Raw genomic sequence first — 12,438 nt, forward strand, 5'->3', positions numbered from 1 at the left:
TAGACGACTGTTTGTATGTTGGATCGCGGATATATTATGGACAAAGATAGGTCCAGAAGTTCAAAAGGTTTTAAACTGTCACTATTGTCACATATATCACATGTATCAGCTGAAAACTGGCAGAGTATTTGATTGCATTTAAAAGAAACCAAAAATCCATTAATGCCAAAACTAAAAACAAGGGAGTCTTATTTGAAAAGAATAAAAAATGACAAATGCATTTATGTAATATGTGCAACCTAGCCACACATTTGATCAAATAGTTTACCTTTAACAATTGCAGAAGTTTTGGTTTCAGCTTTCGCGGATTGCTCTACTTGTCTTTTCTTTTCATCTTCTTCTGGCTCGGTTTGTTTTATCTTCTTTCTGTGAAACTTTTGAAACAAATAACAGAAGGATCTGATAAATGCAATATAAGTTAAAAATAACAACGTATTTAACTAAAACACCGTGAGGTATTCCTATAATTTGTAAAACAAAACATGTAATTCCCCATCGCATTGCACGATCGCACTACGATCTCTGAAAAAAATGCAGATTGCATTAAAGTCATGGTAAGGTGCTGACGAGGATTTCATGATCGTGATGAGTATGGACCAACTTTGTTTAAAACAATCGTTGGGCTGTCGTGGCGTAATCAGGTCGAAGTAGAAGCGCAGTAAGAGCGCAGTAGACTTGGTTTTTCGATACTTTGATTTATTGTAAAGTTTGTAGTTAAATTTGAAAATATCAATACATTCCTCCACTTTGATCATACTTGCTATCCAGAAACTTGCTTCGATCGCATGCAATTTAAATAAATATTCATAAGTAAATTCACATCGTTAACAACTTTATAAAAACTAGTAGAGGCTCCAAAGTGCCTGTGTCGCTCAACTTGGTTTATGTGCATATTCAGAAAAGGACACTCTCCGGAAATGAAGACAAGAATATAATTCATTAAAAAATCTCTAGTTTTTGATCTTGTTTAACTTACAATTAAGTCTATTCACATTTTCTCTATCTTCTTAAGTTTTTTTTTATTTAAACACAAAAAGAGGGTAAAAATCAATATTTACGGCAATCACTACTAACTATATTGTCCAAATTTGACATTTTAGTATAATTTAATTTTGGATGTAATGCGTCTTCTGATTGGCTGACGTTATTTTGTTATGAGCCCATAGACATAATTTAGTCATGTGACCGTGACGTCATCAACGTTTTGTCATGGTTTTCTAAGGTTTAAAATGGAATTTAGAATTAAATTATAAGAAATTACTGTAATATTTTTTCTGTCTATTCGAAATAACATAAAAAATGTGGCGCACACTGTACGTTATGTTATTTCTTCATAGACAGAAAAAATATAACAGTCATTCCTTAAATATCTTGCTGAATGATTTGTGTTTTAAAATTTCTATCTTGTAAGATATAGAGGAAACACGCATATATTTGGTAAACATAGTAAACAAAGGGCAATAACTCTAATAATGAGTTGATTGACAGCTTCGACACAAATACTAATTTGTAGAACTTGTTTTGCTGATCATGTTTGCATTTAAAAGTTACTCCCAAACTATAGTGTTTTGACATTTTATGTGACTGTTTATTTTATCTTCTATTATAAATCACCGGATTATAAATACTATGCAGTTTTTAACCTACAGCAGAGAATCTGACATTGTACATTGTAAACAATAAGGCAATTAAATATCATTTGGTTTCTATCTTTCATACTTTTCTATGTATGTATCTGTGAAATAGTTCAGTTTAATAAAATGTAGTTATAGAAGCAGTCACGTTTATTTAGTATAGGTGTGTTATATATATAAGAACCCAAATGCAGTTATAAATACACAACAGTTTGGCGACGAGGATGGCCATTAATCGTCTTTAATTCAAAGGACTTTTCCGAAAATAATTTTCTGTGAAATTACCTTGGTTAATTAGACAAAGGCAGGATATATAGGGAAAATAGAGCCGTTTAATGATAGTACAGAAACGTGGAGTTCGTACGTTGAAAAACTGGAACAATATTTTGCAGGTAACGCACTTGAAAATGAGAAGAAGGTTCCAGCTTTATTGACATTATTAGGTGGGAAATCTTAAGGTCATCTTAGAAATTTGACTTTACCGGATATAGCAGATAAAAATATATGACGATATTGTAAAGTTATTGAAAGACCATTTAAGTCCGAAACCATTGATTGTCGCAGAGATATTTCGTTTTTATAAACGTTATCAAATACAAGGAGAAACTATAAATAGATATGTAGCAGAACTTAGAAAGTTTGCCGAATATTGTGAATTTGGGAACTTAAATGAATCTTTAAGAGACCAGTTTGTGGTTGGACTTAAAGATGAACACAAAAGAAACTGTTAACTGTGCCGGACTTAACTTTTGTGAAAGCTATCGGAATTGCGATAGCGCCGTAGAGACTGCAAACAAAGATGCAATTGAGTTAAGAGGAACATTCAACACGGAAAGTTCTGTAAACAGGTTACAACGACAACAAAGTAGACCGCCATCAAGTACAACAGATGGACAGAAATCGTTCGTATGCTACCGATGTAATGGAAAGAATCACAAAGCAGATACATGTAGATTTAAAGACGCGGTGTGTCACAGCTGTGTCACCAGCGCAAACAAAAATGTTAATTCATTGGATAATCAATCACGGGAATACACAAGTGATGAGGATGATTACTTAATAATTCACAGTGTTACAAATTCCAATCAGGTTTCAATTTGGATTACGCCAAATGTGCATGGAAAAGAAATAAGAATGGAGCTGGATACAGTTTCAGCCGTGTCAGTAATTTCTGCTATGGATTACCACAAGTATTTTCAAAATGAAAAACTTGAAAGTGCAAATGTCACCCTGAAAACGTATTCAGGAGAGTTGTTAATTCCAACTGGATATATGAATGTGCAAGTTAAATATAATGGTCAATGTAAAAATCTTAAATGGTATGTAGTGCAAAAAGGTGGCCCTGCATTGTTTGGGCGTGATTGGTTAAGGAAAGTCAATTTAGATTGGAAAAATCTCAAGTGGATTAATAAAATTTCAGTGTCAAGAAATTCAAATGAAAAGCTGGATTTATTACTGAAGGAGTATTCAAATGTATTCCGTGAGGGTGTGTTGCAGATATAAAACCACATCTCACGTTAAAAGAAAATGCTTCACCGAAATTTGTAAAAGCTAGACCGGTGCCATTGTCAGTCAAACCGCAAGTGGAGCGAGAGCTAATAAGGCTTGAAAAGGAAAGAATAATTTCAAAAGTCGACACAAGTGAATGGTCATCACCAATTGTCCCCGTTATGAAATCAAATGGTACAATTCGTATAATATGTGGAGATTTCAAAACCACATGAAACATATGCTTAATGTGTATCAGTACCCGCTTCCGCAGACCGATGAGATATTCAGTACTCCCGCAGGAGGACAGAAGTACACGAAACTGGATCTTCGTAATGCATATTTACATATGGAGCTCGAGGTAGACGATGAGTCAAAACCATTGATGACAATCAATACACACAAAGGACTGTACCGTTATAATAGGATGTTATTCGGAATTGCGTCAGCCCAAGCTATATGGCAAAGAACAATGGACCAGGTATTAAATGGACTTGATAGTGTACAATGCATGCTGGACGACATGATAATAACGGGTCCTGATGACGAAACACACTTACAAAACTTGAAAAATGTGTTACAGAGACTTTAGAACTATGGTTTAAGGGCAAACTTGCAGAAATGTTCTTTCCTCAAGGACAAAGTCATATACTACGTACATGAAATTAGTGCAGATGGACTCAGGAAAACTACAGATAAAGTACAAGCTGTAATGGAAACTCCGACTCCGAAAAAAGTCAAGGATGTACGTGCATTTTTAGGACTGATAAACTATTATCACATATGTATGCCTAATTCAGCAACTGTACTTAAACCATTGAATCAACTGCTAGAAAAAGAGCGAATATGGCGCTGGACAGACGATTGTGAAAAGTCCTTCAAAAAGGCAAAGGAGCTTATTACGTCAGACCAAATGTTAACACACTACAACCCCGAATTACCAGGTTTAGCGTGTGATGCTTCGCCATTCGGACTTGGGGCAGTGTTATCTCACGTTATGCCAGATGGATCGGAAATACCAATTTCTTTCCCATCAAGGAGTCTTACAAAATCCGAAAAGAACTATGCACAAATCCAAAAGGAGGCGCTTGGAATATTGTGGGGAGTGAAGAAATTTAACACATTTCTGTACGGTAGGAAATTTTCTTTAATTACTGATCATCAACCTTTAACTGCAATTTCTAATCCTGAAAAATCAATTCCTGTAACTACCGCCGCTAGGTTACAGCGTTATGCTATTTTCTCTCTGGATTTACATACAACATCGAATACAAAAATACAAAGAAACACACGAATGCAGACGCATTATCGCGACTACCGATGCAAAGTGACATGAACATTATCAGTGAAGACGCAGATGATCTTTTTCACGTGTTAAAAATTGAGAACCTTCCAATTACGAGTGCCGAAATTTAACGTGAAACTCGAAAAGAAAAGGTATTAGCATCAGTATTGTACCAAGCAATGAACATATGGGAAATAACGGACGATTCGTTAATAAAACCTTATTTCACTCGCAGAAATTAATTAACTGTTAGTCATGGTTGCCTTCTGTGGGGAATAAGAGTCATAATTCCGATAAAATTCAGGAATCGAATTCTAGAATTACTTCATAGTAGTCACCCGGGAGTGGTGAAAATAAAGGCGTTGGCAAGATGACATGTCTGGTGGCCCGGTATAGACAGTGACATTGAATATTTAGTCAAAAGCTGCACTGGATGCCAGATAAATCAGCACGCACCAACACTAACACCGTTACACCTATGGGAATGGCCCGAGACACCATGGCAAAGAGTCCATATAGACTACACAGGACCGTTTATAAACAGAATGTTTTTGTTATGGTGGACGCATATAGCAAGTAGCCTGAGGTTTTCGAAATGAAATCGATTACAGCAATAAAAACAATTGACATTATGAGACAAGTATTTCCTAGAAATGGAATACCTGCTCATATTGTATCGGATAATGGACCAAGTTTTGCATCCGCAGAATTCGCAGAATTCTTGAGACAAAATAGAATAAAACACACGAAGTCTGCACCCTATCATTCAGCAACAAATGGACTTGTTGAGAGATTTATTCAAACATTTAAACAGTCAATGAAAGCATTGAAATTGGAATCTGGTGATATAAACAAAAAGATTCCAAACTTCTTGCTGACGTATTGCCAGACACCACACACTAGCACCCATGAAACAACATCAAAACTGTTTCTAGGAAGGGACTTAAGATCTAGACTTCATTTGTTAAAACCAAACTTACGAAACACCATTAGAGTGAGCCAGGAAAAATCTTGCGAAATTAGAATGAATAAGAAAAATAGACAATTTGATTTGAAGGAGGCGAAAGAGTTATTGCAAAGGACTAAAGTGGAAAAGTTCCGTGGGTAGCAGGAATTATAAGCGAGCGTGAAGGACCACTCATGTATAAAGTTTCAACCGACAACGGACACACATGGAGAAGGCATACAGAACAGTTAAAGTATACTCAAATGCCAAAATCGTATGAACAATCAACCGAAAACGATAACAGTATAGTTGACAATACAGAGACACGCACACAACAACAGGCCGAAAAATCACCGGAGCAAAACAAAAACGATGAAATGTCAATACCGCTACGAAATCCAATAAGAGAACGAAATCCACCAAAAAGATTGATTGCCGAAATGGAATAGTCAGTGTGCATAAATAGGACTTTTATGGTTGCACATTATGAGGCATAATAACCCTCGTGTAATCATAATCAGACCAAGGTCTGATCTTGCATGAGTAAATATAATTGTAAACTGCATGACCTATATCTTTCTATCTACTCTTTATATTTATTTTCAATTTGCTAGGTCAATTTTCATTCATAATTCTTATCATGCGAACACGTGATCACACGTCTGGAATTAGCAGGGAGGAACAATAGTGTTTTGAGATTTTATGTGACTGTTTATTTTATCTTCTATTATTTAACCTACAGCAGATAATCTGACATTGTAAACAATAAGGCAATTAAATATCATTTGGTTTCTATCTTTCATACTTTTCTATGTATGTATCTATGAAATAGTTCAGTTTAATAAAATGTAGTTATAGAAGCAGTCACGTTTATTTTAGTATAGTTGTGTTATATATATATATATTTTATGTTGATTTTTAATATTTTGTTAATTTTATTCTGATTTTATGACTTTCTGTATATTTCGATATAACGTTTGTATTCTTATTTTATTTTTTACAAGCTGGAATATTTTAGTAACTTATTTTTAAAAACAAAATTCAGCAAATTTTCGAAATATTTAGTTATTAAAATTTTTACTTATTAATTAATATTTGCTGTAGTCTTAACTTTTTATAGTTGATTTGATGTATGCTTTATACATATTTCGGTATATTTTTAACTTTGTAATTTCGTGTATGTACGAACTTGTGTATTTTTGTTTTAACATGTAAAGCGCTAAGAGTAATTGTATTTTTATATAATGCGCTATAAAAATGCCTTCTAATAATAATAATAATAATATATAAGAACCCAAATGCAGTTATAAATACACAACACAATATATTAAAGTTTTCAAGATAATATGCCAAACAAGTATAAAACACACAATTATAAAGTTTGTCACGTTTAGGCAATAACTCTTATAATAAGTCGTTTGAAATCAATTGGTAGAGCTCAAAATTCTCGAAATGCTTTGATATTGTCAGATTTTTTCTATTTGATAAGGCGTACAAAATAATAGACAAAATTTGAATTTCAGCCCTTATGTTTTATATTTAGCCACGACAGTCTTCTTGGTTGGCAGACCGCGTCATCAAACACATTTTATAAACTAAACACTACAATGATGATTGTGGCCACGTTTGTTAAAATTTGAATTAATAGTTTCTTTCAGAGAACACTTTTGTTAACGTTAATACGGAACGACGACATACGATGACGGACGCCAAGTGATTTTAAAAGGTCACTTTGCCCCTCGGGCGAAGTCAGTTAACAGGACATGAAATTGATGGGGAAACTTTGAGCTCGTTACATATGAGGATTTCAATGATTTTTTTTCTTATGTCAGAATAAGTGTGTCTTAAAAGGCAAATCAACAATCAGTGTTGTCCTACTACTGTTTATATTTACTATTTGAAATCTACATATCCTGCATTGTTTTTTTTATTAGTGCCTTTGTGATTTCACCAAATTACTTTACTACATGTAGCTATCTTTTCATTGATCAAAGAAACAATAATACGAACATCCGATTTAACAACAGTTCACATAATTTAAATACGAAATCAAAATAAAAAGCAACTAACAAAAAAAAACAACAAAAAAACCCACAGGTCAAACTCTTTCAATACAAAGGTCATTTAAACATTAAAAACTTTTTTTTCAGATAACTACTTATAATATGATCTCCAACTAAACAGTATTGATAATAATTTAAATCCAACCAAGAAGGCCACAATGCTAACAATACTCATTCGAATACAATTCTTATAAAAAAAACAGACAAGCTTTTAATCTAGTAGATATCCAACAGTGGATTTCAAAGAACCCAAAGAGATTAAAGATACCAATAGGATATTAAAAACTAAAGAGTCGAAAACAATGATATCGACATGCATATAATAAATGAAAAAAACGACGATAAGACGTTCAATTTCTCAAAAAATATATCAAAACAACTCTATTTTACTTTTTTTAATTGAGCACTTTCAGATCACCCCTAATTTTGGCAAGGTTCGTGTTCTATAGTCTAGTATCTTGTTATAATTCGTATATGTTAGCATGTTTAGCTTTTTTTCGTGTTTTTTTCTCTTTTTGATTGATGACTCTGAATACCATTTTGGTATTTTGATCACTTTTTTGGGTCACCATATCTCTCAAATTGATTAAAAGAAAATAAAAATATAAATTAAATAATACCATAATGGTCTACTCTTAGTTATTTCAGAATTTAGCAGTAACCACATGTTTATTTTTGTCGCTTATAAACACCCTGTTGTAATAAACGCCTGTCCAGTGGAAGTGGTTGTTGTGTTATTATCAATACATTACGAATAACCGAATAATGCACTTACTCACTAAGCATTATTTGTTTATTATAAATCAAAATATACCCAAAAAGTAGAAAGATCTTTAACATGTTTAAACGGTGATAATATTTCCTGTTGACACAAATCATTACAATGTAGAAAAAACAAAACAAAATCAATTATAATTTTGAATTATCTGAGTATTTTTCAATTACTTTGGTATATAAAATTGAGAAAAGAAATGGGGAACAACCCGATCATGGAGTAGACAACAACTGAAGGCCACCAATGGGTCTTCAATGTAGCGAGAAACTCCCGAACCCGTATATAATCTATTTTATCTAGATAGCACTGATTGCTCAAAATAAATAAACAGTCCCTGGTCTAATACAACCCACTACGAATCTATAACAGGGTCAATACAAAAACAGCCAGTTAATAACACTATAATAAACGACTTTTCTCAATGATGCATCGCATTGTGAAGGATTACATATAACCAAAGGCGGGATCGGGTTTAATGTCAAAGTTTATCAAGATTACATGGGTGAGTTAGTATTAACTGGATTGTTAAACGAGTAAAATTTAAACGATACTTTAGACAATTTTATATAGGTTTTTCTTTGCCAAGGTTGAGATACCGCAAAGTTCATTCAACTGAAAAAATATCAACAATTATTCAATACTTACGTCATGTTTTAACCATGTGTTTACAATGTCTGTTTTGCGGTGGGTATCATCATGTTCTTCACACATGTATAAATCCTTTTCAAGTAAGTCTTCATAGCCTATTCTACCAACTCGTTTTGCGAAATCTGCAGTCTGGCATTTTGCCTTTATATAGTAAGACAGGTTCTGGCCCATTGTTCCTCTTATGCTCTCAATCCTATCACAAAGCTCGTTTAAAACCTTTTTATACATGTTTTCGTCTACATCACTCCATTTCCAAATTTGTAGTGAAATGGCATTTCGTGAAAAACAGATAATGAACTTACTGAGTTTATCGTGATCCAAATAAAACACTGCCTTTCCTCTATATAAGGCCGGATGTTCTGTCTTTTCTTTACAAACGGTATAATTTCGTAGGTAATAGAACAAAATGTGATTGAAATAGGCAAGGGGGAGAAATTTAAACTCAAAAACCAACCATGGCGTTATTGTAACTTCTACATTTGGTTTTATAAACATCTTCTTAATGTCATCGAATGGAAGCGATTTTTCAATCATGCATGGCAAATAGTAGGAATGTGATTTTTGACATTTATCGTTTTCAGTATCTCTGAATTCTGGTTGCACTATAATATCAAATTTTTCCATTACAGAAAGTAAATAGCGTTTTCGGTTTCCAAACTGTAAAGTAGGCTCTTTTTGAAATAACTGATCAATCAATGTCTCTGATAACTCTCCTGTGGTTTTCAACGTTTGACAGGCAGTCTCATTTAAGCTTATTGCATCTTTTCTTTTCTCGGGATTCCAATCATCCACAAGGCATCTGAAACATTTAACTAACCAAGCTGGCTGTAGAATGATATATTCTTTTAATTCGTTAAAGAATATAACATTTCCAATTTTATGCTGGTTATTCAAGAAAAGAAGGAGTTCGTCTTCTTCTATTGAATTATTCTGTGCTAACTTTAGCATGTTTTCCCATTCATAAACATCTATATTGAAACCTTTTAGAACGGCAAGTGCATTTTCTAGGTGAATCCATTTTGTAGGAAGTGACTCAGCAAAATACCCCATTTGTTTTGCAATTTTTGAAATATGATCTTTCAAATTTTTTATCTCGTGATGTCCATCTTCTTTGTTCGATAAAAAGTAGATGCCTCGTCTATGGTTAACTTTTGCTTGATCGTGAAATATACTGTCAAATTGCTCATTAAAAGCCCCTTTTCTTTCTTCAACCTAGAAAACACAAATACACAAGGCATCAACGCTATGTACAGACTCCCAGGTCAGAGTTATGAATAGAATATCAACTAAAAATAATAGGAAGAAAAATAAAAGCCACTTTTCTTTCTTCAACCTAGAAAACAAATTCAAATATACAAGGCATCAACGCTACAGACTCCCATGTCAGAGTTATGAATAGAATATCAACTAAAAATGATAGGAAGTAAATTAAATCAAAGTTATAATAAAAAAACTTGTGGTTCAATCAAACGGTTTCTCTCTTTTATCTATAGAAATTCAGAATTGTTCATCAAGTTTACTGGTTAACATGAACATGATAAAGTATGTTTAACATAAACATGATAAAGTATGTTTAACATAAACATGATAAAGTATGTTTCTGTCTGAAGAGCAATTAAAAAATTTAAAACATATGGCACAATATATATTCATAGTGTAAACAGGGTGCTACGTTTCAATATCCTTATATACATTTTTGTTGAGATTAAACACTCAGAAACTTATAATCGACCGTACAGCAAACACAACATAATATTCAGTTTTTTGGTTTAAAAAGAATACATCAACTTACATATCACAATAACATTTCCATGTACAGTGAACGGGAAAGTCTAAGTCAAAACCCGAACTTAAATCCGAAACTCAAGTCTAGACTATGAACCACAAAAAAAAGCGTTAAGGTTGATGGTCATACGTACGGTAACCTATTTTAGATAACACATACGTTATTTGGTCTAAAGTAGAAATGGAAATTGGAAATTGTACCTAATTTTCCTACTTTTAAGTAAAAAAAACTCATTTTGCATATATATTTTTTAAAAAATCACAAAAGTTCATATCAAAAAGAAATTAATATTATACAACTTCTTTATGCAAAACATTAGGATTGAGGCAGAACGGACAACTGTAAGGTTAACGGATGAAATGACACAAAAGACCAGACACCTTTTTGACTCTCTATATTATTGGTTTTTGATCAAATAACCACGTGTAGAGCAGGATATATTTCCGTTATACAGCTCATGCGATCGCCACCTGTTTCTGAAGAGGTTTGTGGTGCTCAGTTTTAAGTTTATAATTTTTATGAGATGTTTTCTTTATTGTGGAATTTTTAGGAATCCCGCTTTTATTTTTGTCGGTTTTTGCTTTTTTTCATAGTATTGTCAGTTTGTTTTTGACATTGACTATCCCTTTGGTATCTTCGACTTCTCCTTTAACAAAAACCTTAACACACTCCTGTTAAAAAGAGATTACAACTTTTGATATACAAAATAGTGCAAAAAAAAAAAAAAAAAACACCATTGCACACACATATGTCTTTTCGTAAATGAAACCAAAAATGACATACTTCAACCAACAATTACCACTGAACAACAGGTTCCTGAATCGGGACATGCACATAAATGATTTGGCGGAATTAAACATGTCAAACATGTTTATGAACGCTTAACACTCACGTTAACTTGGACAGTGGTGTTACAGCTCAACATAAGAACTACTAAATTAAAAGATATATTTTGAACTAGGCTGAAATCATCAGATCTATATAAAACAGAATGAATAAAAAATATAATAAAAATATAAACCATATCTTCAGTTCTTTTCACCATCACATTTATTTCATGTAGCAACCCTTATGCCCATCTCAAAATGTGGAAATTCTATTTTCAAGCTAATTGGATTACTCTGAATCTGCTCAATTGCTTTTTGTATTCTGTGGATGATTTAAAAAATACCTCTATTTCAAAGAAATATATATTGTGTTCTGTTGTTTTCAAGTAGAATGTATCTAATTGTCAAAATTGTCTACCTATTTGATGTACGTTTTCAGATAATAGCCAAAATGAACCAACTGTAATAGACAATCATTGGTGTTTTATATGACTGAAAACTTCCTTAATACGTCTATTTTTATAGATTTGCCATCTTTTATCCTGATTATTCTTACATTTTATAGTTTCACACCAACCTGAGCATTTAACAGAAAAAAGGTCAAAAAGATATAAGTAAGCAAAACTTGATTTTGATTGTCAATATAAGCCTATTATTAATTAGTTTGTCTGCATAACTCATTTTGGTGGACTTTGTTGCTTATTACAATTTATCGCACCACTGGTAAATTATCACGCTGTAATTGGTTTAACTCCGTCACGTGGTGACCCCTTATAAGACCGTGTTTGGATAGAAAGTTTTCGTAGGGACTAATGACGCGTTAATGGTGATGTTATCTATATTGCTTGCATTCGTTAAAAACCGTAAAACATTAGAAACTTGGGAACATTAATTACTCTTATAAGGAGCCGACAGGTTAATTCTGATCATGTTGACCTATATGTAGACAGTATACACAGCTGATTGACATTGATATTTAGAATTTA

The 12,438-nt window shown here is 32.9% G+C and overlaps 1 protein-coding gene across 1 annotated transcript in view; it reads right to left on the reverse strand.

Annotated features, from left to right (window-relative positions):
- Nucleotides 1–12,438, reverse strand: part of LOC143074152 (uncharacterized) — a 164,345-nt gene that overhangs the window by 15,776 nt on the left and 136,131 nt on the right. The window contains exons 16-17 of the mRNA XM_076249700.1: nucleotides 8,837–10,051; nucleotides 269–374 (exon numbers count right to left, since the gene is read on the reverse strand). Of these exons, the coding sequence (XP_076105815.1) occupies nucleotides 269–374; nucleotides 8,837–10,051 (1,321 nt within the window). The remainder of the gene's footprint in view (nucleotides 1–268; nucleotides 375–8,836; nucleotides 10,052–12,438) is intronic.

This window comes from Mytilus galloprovincialis, chromosome 5 (assembly GCF_965363235.1).
Source record: "Mytilus galloprovincialis chromosome 5, xbMytGall1.hap1.1, whole genome shotgun sequence".
NCBI lineage: Eukaryota > Metazoa > Mollusca > Bivalvia > Mytilida > Mytilidae > Mytilus > Mytilus galloprovincialis.